Genomic DNA, 20,456 nt, shown 5'->3' on the forward strand with positions numbered 1-20,456 from the left:
CGCGCCTAACTAAAGATTACGCAGCGTTTGCGCGGCAAGTTTTCACTCTTTTTAAAAATAAATAATGATTCCCTTATCATTTTAATTATTCATCTCACATTCACATCATCTCTGCAGTTCATTCAGTTTTAAACACATATTGTACAGATTCCTTTCAAACTTGTTCGTTATACTTTAAGCCTTTGGTGTAATTTTTTTTTTTTTTTTTTTTTTTTTTGATAAGGTGTTATACTTTGAGATTAAAGGATTAGTCCACTTTTAAATAAATTTCCTGATAATTTACTCACCCCCATGTCATCCAAGATGTTCATGTCTTTCTTTCGTCAGTCAAAAAGAAATGAAGGTTTTTGATTGAAACATTCCAGGATTATTCTCCTTATAGTGGACTTCAATGGCCTCCAAATGGTTGAAGAAAAATTACAGTTTCAGTGCAGCTTAAAAGGGCTTTAAATGATACCAGACAAGGAATAAGGGTCTTATCTAGCGAAACGATAAGTCATTTAAAAAAAAAAAAATAACTGTATATGCTTTACAAACACAAAATATCACCTTGCACGTACTTCCGCATTCTTCAAAACGCCTTCCCTATTCTACTTACGGAACGAACGCGGCGCCAGTTTAGTTTTTTTTTTTCCATAAGTAGAATAGGGAAGGCGTAGGACATGCGGTGTAAGTGTTTTGAAGAATTTGGAAGGCGGAAGTATGTGAAAGGCGATATTTTGTGTTTATAAAGCATATACATTTGTATTTTTTTCAAACATGACTGATCGTTTCGCTAGATAAGACTCTTATTCCTCGTCTGGTATCGTTTAAAGCTCTTTGAAGCTGCACTGAAACTGTAATTTTGATCTTCAACCGTCTGGAGGCTATTAAAGTCCATTATAAGGAGAATAATCCTGGAATGTTTTCATCAAAAACCTTAATTTCTTTTCGACTGATGAAAGAAAGACACGAACATCTTGGATGACATGGGGGGTGAGTAAATTATCGGGAAAATTTTATTTAAAAGTGGACCAATTCTTTAAAGTCTGAATAGCCCCCATTGACTGAATCTTATGTAAATTACCGTAATTACGAGTATTCTGCTCGGAACTGTATTGAACTACTTAAATTAAATTTCAGTTTCTATGGAAACGCCGTTCATAACCATTTCAAAACGCCAAACTGGAACAGTGTAGCTTTTGACTACCACCATTTATATTCTCTTGCAAATAAGAAGGAATTAAATATCACTATTCACACCGCTTTGAAATGACAAAAAGAAATGGTTGCAATAGGTGTAACTACCTTCATTTTACTATGAAATTGCTGCTATTTTTTGTAGATTTTATGATGTCACAATCATCAAGTGGAAGAAGCCGGAGTAATTTTCATACAATTCTGAATTTCCATTGGTTTAGTCTAGTATTTAATTCACCATGAACTGCTTCAGGAATGTCCTACAGGTCTGTAGAACAGGACATCAGGTCTTTAGTTACAACAAACTGAAGCTACTGTTTTAAAAGGAAGTTGCTTTATACAACTTTTGGACATCCTTGTGGTAGTTGTAGTTCTTAAAAGCACAGCCTGAGGCTTTGGAGGTCATAATTCACCTGCACTTGAGCTCAACTTCCATTCTAACACTTTAAATGTCTTTTCTGCCCTCAAACGTCATTAGGCCAATGCTGCGTCTGAAATCGAATACTTCTCTACTATATAGTAAGCAAAAAACAGTAAGTCAAAAGAGTAGTTTGTCTGTATGTATTTGAAAAAAAGTAGGTCCCCTGATGAGAAATTGAGTCCCCCGGGTCGGGAATCGGGTCTCCTTTAGGACCCTGAGTGATCCCATTGGTTAAACAGGCTTTTAATGCATTTTCCTAAAAGAGACTCAATTCCTGGGGGGGGCTCGATTTCTCATGACACCAGCGAGATTCTGAAGTGCGCATTCGATGGACACTTTACTATCCCATGAGGCCACAGGAGGGGATTTATGATTGACAGTGAGGTGACGCAACTGACGCTGGTAGGTCACATGATGGTAACATGGCAGATGTGGTACATCTGAATCTCATACTACCCATATTCGTAAAATATAGAACAATTTTTTGTCGCTAAGTAAATTCAAATTAAAATATAGTACCTACTTGGGGAGTATTGCGCAGTGTAAATTTAAGTCAAGACAAACGGGAGGCAAATATTCTTTGTCAATTTATTAACAAAATGATAAAATAAATAAATACAAATTGATCAAATGCTCCTAATATCAATTTCTTCCCATGTTCCCTACAGTATTTTCAAAACACTGCATACAAAGGACTCATCACAGGCTCAATACAGGAGAGGTAAAAACCAACTGACTCACTCACAATGTCAGGCGAACAAACGAAGAGGAAAAAAGACCAGAGAGAGAGAGCTCTGTAACAGAAAAAAGTCAAAAAATAAACACACTCCTTTTTAAAATCATTATGAAAAAATACAAACAATTTTACAAATATTCATATTGTGTAATAAACCATTTACACTTAGTTCAGCACACCAGGTGAACTTTTTTCATTTTTTTTTCTTTAAATAACTCATGTCGCTACAATGTATCCTGTTTTGTGTTTCATCAAGTGGAAGATTTTTTTTTTTTTTAGATTTTTTCTTTTTTTTGCACGCGTAAACAAAAATGTTTTCCAATTTGACAGTTGACTGTAGATGAGGTAACGCTCACGCACACACCTGCTCAAACACACACTCGCTCACACACAGTGCACAACATCAGGGAAGTCACGACAATAGAAATGAAATGCATCAACAGTACAAGAAGGCCACAATCATGACTGAGTATGAAAAGTGAACAAAAACTACATTGAAACTACAATGACTTCTTTGTCACTGTGGAATTATAACGCACCATAAAGAATATGGATGATCTACAAACTATTAAGATTAAGGTGACAGGATGAACAGCTGAAATGGGTGTGAAAATGTTTGGATTTTATGCATAAAAAATGTACACCGCAACCTTTCGCCTTTTAAAAGTTCTAAAACCAAAATTGCAAAGCCACAGACAACTCAGAAAGCTGGCGGAAAGCATTTCCCACATGTCAGAGCCACAAGCTAGAGCAGAAATCAACTGTGATGGAAAAAAAACTTTCAATGATATGTATCTCGAATGCATATAAAAAGGCTTCCTAATAGCAAAATGCATGTTTGCAGTCTCTTTGGGTATACAGAACTTGAATGCTTTGAATGCGTGGCTTTCAGAAGTTCCCTCCCCTTCTTTCTAAATTCCCCCACCCACAAGATTACATGCACTCTGCAAGATAAGCCATGTAAGACCATAAATATCTTCTCACAACCACTGGACCCCCCCAAACCCGCCCACCCAGCGCCCCAAGATAACAATAACATTCAGCATGTTGTGCTAGCAAAGGCAGACTTGAATGAAAGTAACGGTCCATGAGATTCATACACAGCTGAAATGCCACATTTCCATGTTCCAAAGAGCCCAGAATTGTGGCCAGCAAATAATTCCCATCTGTAACTGTACATGAATGAACTATTTTCTACAGATGCCATTGTGAAAGTGTATATTGTTCATAATTGAAACACACAAAACAAAACAAAAATGCATGTGTATTTAAGAGATGTACATATGTATACTGTTTCGTTTTGGCATCATCTTTGCCAGACATGTAAAAAGGAAAGTGACACAAAGTTCACATAAAAATCTTTACAAAATAAACTCAAAACTAAATGTATATTAAAAAAGTCTGACAAAACTCATATAAAAAATTTGCATAAGAAGGCATGCTTTTTGTTGAACTGATTGGACAGGTGGTGTTCTGGGCATTTGAGTCTATCCAATCAGATTGCAGGTTTTCTTTGATCCGTTCAGCCTTGCTAATAGTCAAGGCTGAAATCTAAATACCTGATTCAGGTACAAGTCCAGTATTCTAAGTGACTGAAGGAATAAGAAAGGGTGCACTTTTTTTTTTTTAAGAGCAGAGTGTTATGTATGACATTAAGTAGTAGTCACTGGTCTGAACAGTCCTGTTTGGTGATACGACAAAAGAAAAGAAAAAAAATCTCCTGAATTTTACACTAAAAGAGAACTTAAAATGAGCAGACAATTAAGTATTTTGGAAAACAAAACCAATACTTAGGACATTCCTATAAAAAGTGCATTAAGACAGGAAACCATGACTTCCAGAACTTCTTTTCCAATGAATGTCAATCCACACACTTAATATTTTGGTGGCACAGAGCGCTCCTATAAACCAATGAATTATTTTAAAACACATTATAAGGAACAACTCTTATTTTACAGACCAATTTTGTGCATCACTAAGATATACTTTTGTTCAGAGTGTTAAAAAACTCAAGGCAACTCCTTAAAATATCGCCTACACTAGAGGGGCTCTTTAACTTCACAGCAGATAACTAGGTTTAGTAAACAGACAGACAGACAGACAGAGACAGGACCAGACCAACACAAGCACATCACTACATCCAGTTCACTTTAACCAATCAAATTACAACAAATGTGCTTCTAATAGAGGTCAAATGAGTAATGTTTTGCAGAGAAAAGGAAATATGACCGGTTTCATTCAATATTTTTAGGGAAAGACATGTAGGTGAGCTAGGAGATTAAATTCTGTATGTAAAAGGTTTGAAGGCACTCTGGGCACCTGTACAGGAAGGAGTAAAAGTAGTTTTCTTTAAATATTCTCTAGACTGACAATGGTGACTTCTGGAAGGCCTTAAATATTCATGTCGGTATGCCACAATAATGGTTGCCATGATATGAATGTTTATCCATCGTTACCCAATCCTGGCTCAAAGGGTAAGAGGGCATTATGGGAATGTATTAAGGATAAGTATGTGAATTTTCACAGTAGATTGTGAGAAATTGCAGCACATTGTCGATATAACCAAGACCCCATCCACTAAGAACCACAAATTGGGTTTTAAAGCCATGAAATCCTGACTACACAAGACAAATCCATCATTAAAAAAAAAAAAAAAAAAAAAAGACAAAACAGTAAACTTCATCCCAAGCACAGAATCCATATTGTTATCTCTCATGGTTAAACAGTCATCTTTTTGAAATCCCAAATAAATAAGCACTATTGTATACATGGTAAAAATTAATTAGCACTTACAAAAGTGTCTTAAACAGATACATGGAATTTGATATGCTTAAAATTGTTCAATCCTAGCCTGAATGGCTGTCATCACAAAGGTAAAAAGGATATGCTGTTTTGGAATGGCCTGACATAAACATAAAAAAGGTGCCAGCCGTGCATCACTGTTTAAGACTTAACAGATACTACGCAACACAAAAGAAAAGCCAGCAGAAGTCTGTCCTGAACAGTGCTTCTCACTTTGTACGTCAGTAACTGACCATTGTTTTCCTTCTTATAGGATGTTATGTTGGCAAATATTGTAAAAACCAACAGAAAAAGATTTAAGCGCTTTTGAAAATTTTGCTCAGAAAGTCTCTTAAGAGGTTCTTAGTACGTTTGCTTTAGTTATCTGCAATAAAGCTTGTGCTTTAATTAAGGGTTTTCTGTTATTTTCTTATTACTCAATTTGGCTCATACATCAAACCCTCAAGTTTAAGACAGCAAATTGTGACTTAGTCATTATTGTTTTTCAAGAAAAAAAAAAAAAAAAGATTTTGGAAAAATGGGGATGGGAATAGTCCATTATATTCTACACTAAATACAGTAAGAGGATATTTCCATTATTTTGGATTAAAAAAAAAAAAACCTTAAGCATTTGGCAGTTCAGAATTCAAACAAAAACAGACACTCATTATGCAATGTGCATCTCTGAGATTGAGAAAGCTGCTTGCATAATTCATGCCATTTTTAAACACCTTTTATAAACAACTGTTTCATGGAACAGAAAAGCACTTATTTTCAATGAAGACTAGGAAGACCTGAATATATTTTCTTAAAAAAAAAAAATCCACAAACAGCATCGAGTACACACACACTGACTTTAGAGCAAGACTCATTCAATACACAGAACCACCATCACTTTTCAGACTAATCTACCACGCATGATTTGTTGCAGTTATCGAGATGTGACTTCTGGTGTAGCTTTCTCTTCCAGCCCTTTGTCAAAGATCTTGAGAGGCTTTGCAGAGCACTCTACCGCTAATTAGCCTGAGATGACTTTGAGATGGGACACTTTACTGCTAACTGGGAAATGCGGACAAGATGTAGGGTGGAGGAGAGAAATTAGAGGGGTTGCTATAGGCAGTCCTGGCCGAGTCCTGATTTAGTCTAACCCACGCCAGCAACAGGATTCTAAGCCACTGCCATGCCACTGGCGAATACTGATGCGTTGATTTTTTTAAAATCATGTTTGGAAAGAGAAGCTTTTGGTTTTGCCGGTCCACTCAGGCCTGGCTGGAGGTGCACAGGGTGTGGGCATATTCATGCAGTCTTTGGACATGTCTGCCCTGCCTTTCTCCTCCCGGAGAGAAGACAACTAAGACAACCTATGAAAACAAACCCCATGTTGGAGGCACACACTGGTCTGATCTGATAAATCATCATCTTTATCACCGTTGTCATCCTTATTATTAATATTATTAAACTTCTATTTTTTTTTTATAATCTAATAATTGGCATGACACTCTTTTGCAAGTCACCCTTTTCTCCCACAAGTTTGGGCTCTCTTGGTCTACAAGAACCAAGACTAGTTCGCCTTGGATGTAGAAGTACTGTACTGTTGACAGTTTTACCATATGCATTAAAAAAAGAAAAAGAAAAGAAAGAAAATAAAAAACGACAACATTTATTTGGATATAGATAATATATATATATGTATAATATATATATATATATATATACGTATAGATTGGCAACTTTGTGCACCAGTCCAAGGTGCAATAGGAAATCTGTTTAAATGTTTTGGTGATGTGTGTTTAGGGTGAGGCTGAAAACTATTTGGGGTTGTCCACGCTGCTTAGAGGGGCTGGCAAAGCCTGTTGAGAAGGTTCTGAGGTTTTGCCGTTGTTGGTGTTCACGCCATGACTTCCATCTTCCTGCAACTCCACTTCCATCTTCCCAGCATCCTCCGCACAACTACTGTCATTGGGAGGGATGTTCTCGGAGTCCGCCGAGTCTGCAGCATCGACAGTACCCTTCTCTTCTTCCGGGTTCAAGCCGGTACAATCACAGTCCGTTTCTCCATTAGTCTTTACGTCCCTTACATTAGGCAATTCCACAGCCTCCACCGTTTTCGCCGTATCCATCATATCATCACCGACTGTGGTTTCGGGCACTTCCGGGACACTAATTCCCGATTCACCTGATGCAGCCTCAGGTGTGACTGCGGTCGCTGGCTCTGCCATTTCACCCACCTCTGGCTCTGCCTTCACTTCAGGGACTTGTACAGCGACTGCTACTTGCACACTAGGCTCTGTGGGACTCTCCTGCACACACACTTGTGTAGCATCCTTTGAGTCTTTGATGCTCCCTGATTCTGTGCAGTCCTGTTTGGAATCCTGTAGGGTTTCAGTCTCCATGGGCTGAGTCAAGTTAAAGCTCTGGATTAGGCGGACCAGATGTTTCACCTTATCCAGAGAGGACTGCATCTCCTTCTGACGGGCAAGTATGCTGTTCTTGGTCTCCATGCATTTCTGTTAAAGAACAGGAATACAGCTTTACATAACGCACACAACAAAATTACATTAACATTAGCAATACAACTAACAATCATTAAATAAAATCTTAAAAGAACTATGATGCCAGTAAATAAAGCGGAATGTTTGCCTTAAAATTGGTTTTCTGAGGAAATCATCCCTTCACAGAGACATAGTACAGCAGTATAATTAATCTTGAATTTGGAAAAACTCCAGTTAAAGAGGAAAATAAATAACTCACTGTTATAGAGTTGCTGAGCTGCTTCACTCTCTGTTCTAGTTGCTCTCGTTCCAGCTTTAGTTCGGCACTCCATTTCATTAACTTCTGCTTCTCTTCTTCTTTTGCTGTTGGACAGGGACAAAACACCCATCAATTTAATGGGCTCTAACATAGATTTATACATTTGACAGACACTTTTATCCAAAATAGTTAGAAATATAATTGGCCCTGTTTACACCTGGTATTAAGATGCGTTTTGGTTGATCGGATCACAAGTGGATGATGCTAGAACAGCCTTAATGCCTGAAGAAACTCAATTTGTGTAAGGGGGGAAATGTACACTTCATTTTGGCAGGGAAAGGGGAGTTTGATCTTTCAGTCCATCTCCCATTTCTAATTATATAACAATGCACGTGCTTTAAAGGACTGAATTCCAGTTAAAAGAACACATCATGACTAGCCTGGGAGAGGAGAAGGCAAGGGCTCATTGTGACAGATTAAAATACCAGGTGTAAACAGGAATGTGTCTCCCTCGTCTACTTGTGATCCGATCGACCAGAACACATTTTAATACCAGGTGTAAACAGGGCCTTAGATGTGACCACTTAAAATGTAAAATAGGGGTACAAATTCTTACGCTTGAAGATCAAAGTATCAATACCTTCTTTGTAAGCAATGTAGGAATGGACAATTGCCAGGGTTCCTGGCCATGGAATGGCCTCTTCCTTCTTCAGAATCTGTAAAAGAAATTCTCTCAATAACAGACCAGTGCTGTGCACACTTGACCTCTGGAAAGCCATGAGAGAAACTGAGATCAATTGTATATGGCAACAGTGATGAATAACAGAACTTCAATGGGAGTGTTGGATGCTGTCTTACACTTACATGATGAGTGGAAAAAAGGCACAATCAATACCGAACCATGTGAGAGCTTACAAAGGACGAAACAGCCTTAATGCCTGAAGAAACTCAATTTGTATAAGGGGGGAAATGTACACTTCATTTTGGCAGGGAAAGGGGAGTTTGATCTCTCAGTCGATCTCCCACTTCTAATTATATAACAATGTATGTGCTTTAAAGGACTGAATTCCAGTTAAAAGAAGACATCACTGACTAGCCTGGGAGAGGAGAGGGCAAGGGCTCATTGTGCTGCTATTATTTACCTGGTCTTGACATTTAGGACAGATCCACATGCCTTTGGGAATGTTTTTGAGGGGTGGGTCCAAGCAGTCGAGGTGGTAGACACGCGAACATGTGTCACACATGAGCAACTGTCCACTGCGTCTGCACACAGTGCAGAAATCCTCATGGATGTCTCCCTGTCGGGAAGAACGGCAGGTGTCAGTACCACCGCCCCCTTCTGGTCTGGACCAATCAGATGATAGTGGGAAGGGTGGGGAGGAGAGGAACTGACTGCTGTTTGGATTTGTCTAGTGGCTCACTGGATTGTTCACTTAGTCAGGGCACTGGATATTTAGCTAGTATTTTATTATTATTATTATTATTATTACTGGGACCTATATTAATCACTATTAAAATGTATCATGTAATTGTCAGTATTGGGTATTTTGGCTTTTAAAAATTCTATACTATATTTAATTACTTCAGGCCTGATATTTGTATGGAAAGTAGAGAAAGACTGTTCACTTTGTAAGACTGCTGGCTCCATTTCAACAAATACAACAAATAAACACATGAATGACAGTGCTAGTAGGTCAGTCTTTCTCTTTCCAGGGTGAATGCAGGAGTCTAACAAAGAGGAGTTACCTTGCTCCGGTACACATTGAGGTGTACAGGATGAATGCAGTGGAGGGTTTGGGGGGGTAGGGGCAGCTTGTGATGTAGAGAACTCTACTAGAATAATAAAAGTGGGGGCTGTCATCAACATGGTCGCCCAGACTTGGCAGTTGGCTACTTACATCCCCGGAGCTGGGGCTGGGCTGGGGGACAGAATGAGGGTGGACTGAGAGGGGAAAGCCCCCCGTGTCAGGCCGCTCAGGGGCTGGGGAGGCGGGAAGGCTGCTGGTGGGGGAGAGCAGGGGGTTGCAGCCCAGCTCCGGCACCGCCGTGCTGCTGGTGGTGGAGGTGCTGTATTTGGGAGGGCGACCTGAGTGAAATGAGACAGACAAGAAAAGAAAAACAAACAAAAAAACAAAACCAAAAGGAACAGAAAAATGGAGGAGGAAAAAGGGAAAAGAAAGAAAAAAAAACACAAAGATGAAATAAAATAATGGCATTTTCTAGTTGCAACATACCTTAGAGAGGGGATCCTCATTGGCTAGCATGAAAACAGGAAAGGAGGGAGAGAGCGAAGGAGAAATGGAAGGGAGGGTCACAAAAAGCAGTTAGTGCAACAGACGACCACAGCAGCATGCAGGGAATTTGAAAAGCAGTGAGCGAAAGAAAGAGTAAAAGGAGGGAAAGAATCAAAAGAGAGAGTGCGAAAGAGTCTAAGCCTAAGCCACAAACAGATAGACATCTAATCTCAAATCTCTATATATTTCTCTGCAGATGTTGCCTACAGGAACAAGTAACAATTTTTTCACAAGGTCAATAAGGTGTCGTAGATCAGAACAGGATCAACAACATTGTCTCTGGATTCACCACAAGAATATCTGCCCCCCTTTGCCATTTATATTAAATATTAGAACTCTTCTTGTCTATACCTATTACTGGAAACAGACATGTTTATAAAAGTAGTGTCCTAGGTCAAGCCTTTGAGGTGAAGTCTTGAAAGACCAAGCCCAAGTTTGTCCAAGGGGCAAGTTCAAGTCAATGTTCATGTATTTGGTGTGAAGACCAAGTCAAGTCTTTCAAGGCCAAATCAATCATGTTGAAGCACCGCTCTGAAATTCAAGAATAAATAACAGTATATATTCAAAGAAAAAAAGGAGTGCATAGAGCACACAAGAAACTCAAATCTGAAGTAAGCAAGACCAAGAGAACATATTTCTCCCTGTAGACCTACTGACTCTACTGACATTGTTCAAATTTCTCTGATTTGGAGTCTTAAATCAGATGTTAACAAGTCCAAGGCAAGCCAAATGTCTCCATATCTGGAAACTATACAAACTGAGGGAGCAGTTCCTCAACCACTTACTTTATCCTTTAAAACATAATACATGTCATCTTAGGTCTACTGAACAGCTGTAGGACTGCAGAGAGATCAACCTCTAGCAAAGACAACAAAGTAGAATTGCAAGAGAAAGCAGATAGGTGTCTATTAGTCTGTTAGGTGGTACATATAAGCAGCGGGGCTACAATACATCAACTTAAGCAACTAAGACAGGCAAGTACAGACCTCTCTTCCTGGTGCCTTGATGCAGTGGAGTGTTCAAGTAAGTGACAGCACTCTTTTTCCTCTGAGACATTTGAGAGAAGTCAGAATGTTAGAGGAGGTGGAAGTACAATCTTAGCTCTCAAAATCAGACCAGATGGACGAGGGAACTACAGAGCATTTTTTGTACCTCAGGTTCAAACACTGCTCCACTGTACACTGGGTTGGCTGTTGTTCTCCTCTTACGTTCCTGTCTTCTGCTCTGAATCTCTGGAGAGAAAGGACATTCCATGCACATCTGGTTACAAAACATCCTGTCCTAGTTTAATTTGGTGGAAACCCACAGTATATCATTGATACCAGTGGGACTTACCTTCAAGATGGTCATGTGTGACCAACCCAAGAGACACCATAAAGGCAAGTTTCTGAAGGATGAATATACATCAGTTTTTATTTTGGCTCAAGACAGAATTTGTCAGACATGATGGTTTTGTTAACTCTATGAAGGTGCACAGTACCTGTGGGCTTTCCTCTCGTCTGACCTTAGCTGGAGGAGGAGGAGAGGATGAGGGTGGTGTACTTGTGACCACCTGTTCTGGTCCTCCTTGCGGTTTCACAGTCTGATGTAGAGAACAAGAAGCAAGGAATGCACTCCAGTCAGTTGAATGAATCTTAGGGTAAGAACAACAGATTAAAATGTCTTTTGCATGTCTAGAGGACATGGGCAGGCTAATTAAAAAGGCGCTCTTACCTTCAAGTCGGAGTTAAGGTTGCTGATCTGAAGTGTCTGGGCAGGACTGATGACAATGCCTGTGACTTGCGTGGTGCCGCCTGTGACTGTGGTCGTGGTCTTGTCAATGGTCGCGCATTGCTGTCCGTTCACAATGCGCACCTGGTGGATGGGCCCAGCGGAAGCAGGCAGAGATGACGTCAGCTTTGTAGTGAGCATCAGGGGCCGCTGGATTAGAGGGGCTGCCACCATGGGAGGAGGAGGAGCTGGAGCGATGGGCACATTGATGGGCATGGGTGGTTTTGGTCGAACCTGTGTAATGGAGAAGGGGAAGCTGGGTTACTAAGCAGATACGGTCTTGCCAAACCAATTGATTATGAAAGCCACTCTGTTGCCATGCCCTTAATATGCATGCTGTTTTGTGTTAAGATACCAAGTAATGCCAACATCGAGCTCTGGTTCACTCACAGTGACTAGCTTGAAAGTGGACGAAAATGTCCCATTGTGTGCAGAGCTCAATTTAGTAACACTAAAGCAATCCCTTAAAGTAGAGGTGGGCAACTTTGGCCCTCAAAGTCCACTTTCCTGCAGAGTTTACATCCAACTCTGATCAAACTCACCTGCCTGTAACTTTCTAGTAATCCTGAAGACCTTGATTAGCTCATTCAGGTGATTAGGATTGGAGCTGAACTCTGCAAGACAGTGGACTTTGAGGGCCCCTGTCTTAAAGGCCTAGTTCACCCCCCAAATTCTGCCATTATTCACTCACCCTCATGTCATTCCAAACCTGTATTGACTTTCTTCTGTAGAACACAAAAGAAGACATTTTAAAACAACACTGGACCACGTTGACTCTCACTGTATGGACTTTTTTAAAAAGAGACATTTTACAAAATATCCTCTTTTGTGTTCCACAGAAGAAAGTATGGCATACAGGTATGGAATGAATTACGGGTAAATAAATGATGGGTTCAAGACAACTGGATTCATCTGAGCTCACTTCAGCATTACAAAGCTTTTTGAGGTATAAGGTGATAAACTGTCACTCTTTAAGGGGGTGGGGTTAATGATAGGGTCAGCCAAAGCAATATTAAAAGAACAAAAGCAGAAATAAAAAGCTGCAACTGAAGCAACAGCATTATTACAAAGGAACAAACAGCAAAACACTGTCTCACTCTCAAACAATGTGTCTACACCAAACGTGATTCAGCAACTTAACTCTGCAACTGAGTGCATATTCATACCAATAGATCTCTGTTGACATGTTATTCAAATGTTAATACAAATGTGCAGCTTGCACACTTTCAGTGTAGAATGACTCAAGTTGTGGGACTTATGGGTCACGTCCAGTGTAGACACGATGCTAAGGGTGCTTACACACTTGAAAAAAGCGGGTCAGTTTAAAGGGTTAGTTCACCCAAAAATGAAATTTCTGTCATTACTTACTCACACTCATGTCATTCCAAACCCTTAAGACCTTCTTCGGAACAGAAATTAATATATTTTTGATGAAATACGAGAGCTTTCTGACTTCCCTACAGACAGCAACGTCATAACCAATTTCAAGGCCCAGAAAGGTAGTAAAGACATTGTTAAAATAGTCTACACTGTCAGTTTCCTACGCTTTTCACCTTGTAAACACAGTCTAAAGGGAGGTCAGAAAGCTCTCGGATTTTATCAAAAATATCCTAATTTGTGTTCTGAAGATGAACGAAGGTCTTACGGGTTTGGAATGACATGAGGGTGACTAATTAATGACAGAAATGTCATTTTTGGGTGAACTAACCATTTAAAATAAAGCAGTAATACTGCTTAATTGAATTTTCATTGATCAACAGATGCCTAGGTCTGAGTGCAGTGCTGTTATATATTTTCTTTAGATTGCATGACAGAGCATCACTGTTGCAAACCTTTGTTTTTTTTCCTTATATCTTTGCAACACAAAACCCAATTGAAATCAACAGATTTGTAGCAATCTAAGACAGCATAAACTTATGTGTAAGCGCCCTAAAGCAAAGAAGAAGAAAAAAAAAAGAAAAAAAAAAAAATCAGACAGTATTACAGCAACAGCCAGTGCTAGGATAGAGAAGGTGAAAGTCAGTTTTATTGTGAGGAAAAAAACAGAATTTGAGTCTCTAGGTGTGGGACAGTTATTCTTTAGAATTTGTCTTTAGATGTTTGGGTGACTGTGTTCGAGCGATTTCAGTTCCCATCTTAAAAACTCTGTTTCAAGATGAGAAGTTTACTTGAATCGGATTGTCTCTGTAAACAAAGGCTTTACAGACACTGGGCCTTTACTAGATTGTGTGTCCCTCTGGTGGCGTCAATGTGGAACTGCACATACATAAGGGGAGGGGGCAGGTCTAACAGAGACGCACCTGTGGCTGAAAGGTGGGTCGAGGCGTCAATCTAGGAGGAGGGACAAACTGGGGAACTTTGATAGGCTGGGCAGAGGTGGTGGTGGCCTGCACCTGTGACAAAACCAGCCATTCATTGGGCACTCAGCAATTGAAACGAGAGAAATTCACAACATTGTCTGCTTTTAGAGGAAATTAGCCTCTTTCTGGTTGCATCACAGAAGTATGTCACCATACACCCCTGCCAAGCACATTATTGTCAGAAAGGAAGTCATTTCAAGTCTTCATACTTACTGGAGAGATAAACATCCTGTTATAAACACATCAAAGCAAAGTTGGTCTGACTATACTAGTCTACATCAAGCTATGCAAAAACACAGATTGGTATTTCTACTTCAATTTAAGGTTATATAGAAGTTATATGGAAACACTAAGTGAAGATGAGGAAACCTTAGCAGCAATTCACACTCACGACTATAACATTCTTGGACACAATCCGTGTGGCGGCATCTAAGTCCTGATTGGGTAGTTTGCTGGCCACCTGAAGGTTGATTGGTGTGCTCTGGGAGTCGGAATTGGCGCCGGGTCTCGGGGGGTTGCTGATGGCAGTGACCATGGCGACTGTGGGGCGTTGTGTTGCCATGGAAGCAGGCATGGTGGAGGCGGCAGCTTTCAGCACGAGAGGTAGAGTCTTTGCAGTTATGACCGGCGTCATGGTGAGAGTCTTCTAGTTGAGGAGGTGGGGGTAGGTTTTGATTGAGGGAAGCAATGAATGAGGACACAAATGGCGGCGTTAAAGTCAACATGAAATCAAAATTTGTGACATTCTTATACTTCTCTGCAGGTCCTTGCCTTGCATCAAAATATAACACTATTTTACATTGTCCTTGTTACACGTTACATGTAGTTAAAGGAATAGTTCAAACAAAAATGAATATTATCCCATAATTTACTTACCTTCAAGCCATCCTAGGTGTATTTGACTCTCTTCTTCGTTTAGTCAAACATAATCAGAGTTATCATCCATCATAAAAGTAGTCCATATGGCTGGAGTGAAGTGATGGGTTTTTGTAAGAAAAATTTCCATATTTAAAAGCAAACTATAATTCCCCTTTTCACAAGAATTATAGAAGTAATAGAAGTCTCTGCTTTCCCCAGAATGTGTCTGTGAAGTTTCAGCTCAAAATACACCACAGATAATTTATTTTAGCTTGTCAAATTTGCCCATATTTGGGTGCGAGCAAACATACCATTTTTGTCTGTGTCCCTTTAAATGCGAATGAGCTGCTGCTCCCGGCTGCTTTCCAGAAGAGGGCGGAGCTTTAACAGCTTGTGCTTCGGTTGCTCAACAACAACAAACCTGGAGAATCTCACGCAGCCAAAATGAGGATTGTCAGTAACGGAGTTCAGCCTTACATTGTTCAAACCAGTAAATCAACCATTCACTAGAGAGAGTGACCTCTGACCCGACATATGGATTACTTTTATGATGGATGGATGCGCTTTTTGGAGCTTCAAAAACTCAGGCTCTACTCAATGCCATTACAAAGCTGGGATATATTATTTAATATAACTCTGATTGTGTTAGGTGGAAAGAAAAAGTAATATACACCTAGGATGGCTTTAAGTTGAATAAATTATGTGATCATTTTCATTTTTGGGTGAACTATTTCTTTAATATAGTAATTATTATAAATTGTGCATTAATTACATGTAACTAACCCTAAACCACACATTAATTCTAACCATAAAGTAAATACATGAGGTTAAGTATTATTACGAAGTACTTAAATGTTTAATTACACCATAAAGCAAACCTTAAAATAAAGTTAATTTTCGCATGTGACCTAGACCGCAAGTGCAGATTATAGATAGATAATCTCAGCCAATGACCAATTCGCTATTAAGCCATTGTTTTAGCAAACTCTCATTGTAGGTTTAGCTCCATTCTTGTATGTAACACCCAAATGTCATAAATTAATATTAATATAATTAATAATAATAATATTGAATCAGTAGTCACACCCTACTATTTTTTTCAATGTTAAATATTCTGTTTTACTTAGAAAAAAAGCTACAATAAGGAAATTCAATTTTATAAAACATTAATAAAATAAATGTAGTTCCACCCCACACATTTTTCCTGTTGAATAATCTGTTTCACCAAGTACGCTACATTAAAATGGGAAATAAAATGGGTTGTGAAAGCATTTCATTTTAAAAATTCAATAGTTAATAAATACCATGCAAAATAGTAAATTCTATGCTAAAATGCAGTCATCACTGCAGTTTGTCTTTTAATCTCAGCACAGAAAAAAAAAACAATACAAAAGAAGTTAAAAAACAGAGGCGCCATTTGAGTTCATACATTATTGTCAATATTAAAAACAATAACTACCTAATAAGCTTCTAAGGTCACTCTGGCCTTATTTTTTACAAACTCAAAAGCTTATTTCAGGGACAACGGTTTGTGAGCCTGCAACTACAAAGTGTACCTTTAGAACAGAGCGGCACAGATGACTCAGGACAATTGTTTTTCAATAAACCTTTTGGGTAAACTAGCCTGCTGTGCTAGAGAAACTGAATTCACATCTCACCAGTGGAGAGTAAATATTCACCTCTGAGTAAAGAGTCATTCTAAACATTTCTGTCTAGAAAGTGCCTGTGCCCGGTTGCATAAAGCACCTTAAGTTTTTCCCTTAAGTATGACACTTAAGGCGTGATTTCCCCTTAACTAAGGGAATGACTTAAGGGTGTTGCATATAATCTCTTAAACTGTTCTCTTAGGTAAGGGAAACCGTTAAGTGTTTAACGACAGCATCCCAGGTTTTGCCGTTAAAAAATTCTACTGTTGCCATGGACACGTTATTTGTTAATACGTATCGTGGTAAGTTTTCACAGAAAACAACATAATATGGATAAGGAAAACAAAAAAGAAAACCAAATATGAAAGAGACGAGAAACTCAAATTGATTGTTTACTCAAAATTGAGATTTCTGCCGTCATTCACTCACCCTGACGCCCTCATGTCGTTCCAAACCCATAAGACTTTCATTCATCTTTGGACAACAAATAAAGATATTTTTAATATTCTCTCATCATTTATGTCCATTTATTGAAAGACATCCATATGATTACGGCTGTGTCGGAAGCTCAAATGTGCGCGCAAGAACCAATGAGGGTTGTTTTTGCGTGTGATGCACGCACGTTTGCGCTTCCGTTTACCATATAAGATATGTTATAAGATGTTATATTTCATCAATGTTTATGTGAATAAACCGCTAAAGTACAATTTGTCTATCATATAAAGCGGCCGATCGTGGCACGTTATACGACTTGGATTGAACCTGCTCACTCTGTGTAACACTTAAGGTGAAGTTTTACGAACCTTACGATATACTTAGGGAAATGAAGGTTAAGGGGCTTTATGCAACACTTACGCATTACTTAAGTGAAAAATATATACTTAAGGGAAATTCTTAAGGGTTTATGACGTTTCGCCTAAAGAAACCCTTAAGTAACACTTAACGGTTATTTTCTGCAACACCCTTAAGTTTAAGGGAAACATAAGGGCGATCTTAAGGGAAAATTACACTTAAGGTGCTTTATGCAACCGGGCACTGGTGTTTGGGGTGTAAAGCGATACCTGTGGCGCCCCCTGGTTGTGTGGAGGCCCTGTGGGCAGCTGTGACGGGGGACAGGCGGGCGTCAGCAGCACGGTTTTACCGTCTGCGGTTGCCGGGAGCATCTGTGGCTTCAGTTCAGGCTCCTGTTTGACCAGCAACTCTTTCCGCAACTGCTCCACCACTTTTTTCTGAGAGAGGGAGAAATTACTGGGAAATTATACATCCATTCGCATTCACATTTTGATTGTGTGTTAGATGAAATGGTGATTACAACTGAATACGTCAAATTGTTCTGAAACACCCATAAATGCTTTTTCTGGGAAAATAAAAATGAAAAGACCCCCCCCATCAATGTTCTGTTTATATCTAGCCGCAATGGTTTCTAATAATAGATCATTAGTCACCAAATTCCCTGGTTTTCTTTGTTCTGGGTATGAAGCTAAGCTGTGGCTTAAAAGACCCTTCAGGTGCGAGACCATCTTGACAACACTGAAAATGCTTTTATAAAGGCCCACTGAGCGCTACACACACACAGAGAGAAAAACGTGATTGAAATTCATCTCACACACTCTGCTGCCTCAGAGTCCTCTGGAGCCAAAGCGCACCTCTGAGAGTGGAAACACACACACATACACACACATTCCTCAACAAAGCCCTTGCGCTAAGCACAACATCAAATGAAAGTCTCTTCCTCAAAATGAATTTTGACAAAACTATTTTTCTCTTTAAGCGGACGATCAATCACATAGTAGCAGCTTTAGACTCACAAGCAGAAAGTTTACATACGTAACAGACCGCCGTGCCGGCTGTGGGCCTCACATCGAGTCTAAAATCACATTAATAAAAATTCATGATGCGGAAAGAGTTTAGAATTCATATGAATGAACAGAGTTTTAAAGGCAGACAAAATGTATTCACAGCCGACAGTATTGAGAAAGAGTCTGAGGAAGCATCAACCTTTTGACCTGACACAATGCAAACAGGCACACGCACCTTGTGGATAAATTAGATGATTCTTACAAAAACCTGTGCAGGTCATATTTCAAATTCAAACAGAACAGAAGATTTTCTTCCTCTCTCTCTCTAAATATATATAATTTCTTATTTCGTTCGTTAAATGTGGACTAGAAAGGTTCTTGACAGGAGAACTGAATTAGCATTCACTGGACTGTTTCATCACCTCATGCTATAATCCTCATCTGGCTTGACTAAAGCTACACACACATACAATATTTAACCTCCACATTGGAGTACAGAGTAAAAAAAAAAAAAAAAAAAATCAAATCATGTGTACTTATACTGATCTATTCTTTCTCTCCATCTCTATCTCTCTCTCGAAGGATAAAAGCTCAAAGCTAAGCCAGTGATCTGCGAGTCAGTAAACTGGGACGATTCTTTGATGAAACTAACGGGAGAATTTCAAGAGTAGGAAGAGAGATAGAGAGAGTGAAATATTGCCCCAAAATCTCTGTGCTAAATATCCAGACTTTTCAAGAAGCGACCGAATAAGTGCAATCTCAGACTCTCTGAAAATCTGGAGTGTTTTCACCAGCAGAAGACGAGACAAGCCCCAACACACACATCAAACGTACACACACACAGCAGGCTGCATGCGTTAGCTCTTAAACTCACAGACGCTGGCTGTCCCGCTGGCTGCTCTTTTCTCTACCGCAAAATGTTTAAATATATATTGTTTATTTTCACTGTCATCTTATTATTATAAACTAAAAATTCCCACAAGATCTAACTGCCACATCAGGAAATCAATAAGACCACTCTGAAGTAAACAAATCAAAATTCACTCCAGTAAACACAAATTGACCTGGACACACAGATCTGCTGAAACACATTGGGGTTTTTGTGGTGTTGCTTGAAAAATAAAAGTAAACCCTGCTTTAACCAGAGTTATTGTCGCCAGTGTTGGATAGATTACTTGGAATATTATTGAATACAAATTATATGATACAAATTGTAGTTAATAATGTTATCTATTACATTACACATTTTAGGTAATATGATCTGACTACTTTTTAATTACTTTTGATCTAACTTAACAGTGTACCATATTGATAAAAAAAAAAAAAAAAAAACTGAAAAAAAGAAAAATTATTCCATTATTTGTTAACAACATGAAGTTACATCAGGGTTTCCCATACTAGAGTTTGGGAAGGTTCATAAATTGATAAAAAGCTCATAATTATTTAAATCTTAAAGGTGATAGAGAGGATTTTTTCGCCGACTGAGAAACCAAAGACTGTTAGTGAGTTTTTGAAATGAGCGCATGCGTAAGAACAGCCCCCCCTCCTTTTGAGGGAACGCCTCCCAAAACTTGTGCACGAGTATTGGAACACGAGTGTTTACCACCGGCATTCGCTGTGTCGTGTTAGTGGATTCATTATGTCGGACTCACCGCAGGTAACTCATAATCTGCAGTTGTTACTCCTGTCTCCTGACAAAAACATTGCATGCGGCGCCTGTGGAGTGTGGAAAGTTACTGGAGCGCGCAGCCGCGCTCGTCTCTCACAAGGAACGTCATGGCAGTGATTGACAAGTCAGAGGGCCAATCGTTTACACGATTGGCTGATGTTTTTAAGGCCCTACCTCGTGCACAGATGAAGT

At 39.2% G+C, this 20,456-nt stretch overlaps 1 protein-coding gene across 13 annotated transcripts in view; it reads right to left on the reverse strand.

Annotated features, from left to right (window-relative positions):
* Positions 1-3,333: 3,333 nt before the first annotated feature.
* The window catches only part of phf21ab (PHD finger protein 21Ab), a 34,519-nt gene continuing 17,396 nt past the window's right edge, over positions 3,334-20,456 (reverse strand). For 6 of the 13 annotated variants that reach the window (XM_067378950.1, XM_067378949.1, XM_067378945.1 and 3 more), the window contains 14 exons: positions 17,858-18,025; positions 17,226-17,270; positions 14,684-14,935; positions 14,233-14,325; positions 11,876-12,166; positions 11,643-11,795; positions 11,498-11,549; positions 11,315-11,394; positions 11,149-11,209; positions 9,767-9,954; positions 9,011-9,166; positions 8,509-8,584; positions 7,869-7,972; positions 3,334-7,624 (listed from right to left, as the gene is read on the reverse strand). In XM_067378950.1, coding sequence (XP_067235051.1) covers positions 6,926-7,624; positions 7,869-7,972; positions 8,509-8,584; positions 9,011-9,166; positions 9,767-9,954; positions 11,149-11,209; positions 11,315-11,394; positions 11,498-11,549; positions 11,643-11,795; positions 11,876-12,166; positions 14,233-14,325; positions 14,684-14,935; positions 17,226-17,270; positions 17,858-18,025 — 2,418 coding nt within the window. In that variant the 3' untranslated portion in view covers positions 3,334-6,925. Of the gene's footprint in view, positions 7,625-7,868; positions 7,973-8,508; positions 8,585-9,010; positions 9,167-9,766; positions 9,955-11,148; positions 11,210-11,314; positions 11,395-11,497; positions 11,550-11,642; positions 11,796-11,875; positions 12,167-14,232; positions 14,326-14,683; positions 14,939-17,225; positions 17,271-17,857; positions 18,026-20,456 lie in introns of all 13 variants that reach the window. The other 7 variants (XM_067378955.1, XM_067378952.1, XM_067378951.1 and 4 more) reach the window with 7 other exon arrangements.

Source organism: Chanodichthys erythropterus, chromosome 24 (genome assembly GCF_024489055.1).
Source record: "Chanodichthys erythropterus isolate Z2021 chromosome 24, ASM2448905v1, whole genome shotgun sequence".
In the NCBI taxonomy this organism is placed as follows: Eukaryota; Metazoa; Chordata; class Actinopteri; order Cypriniformes; family Xenocyprididae; genus Chanodichthys; species Chanodichthys erythropterus.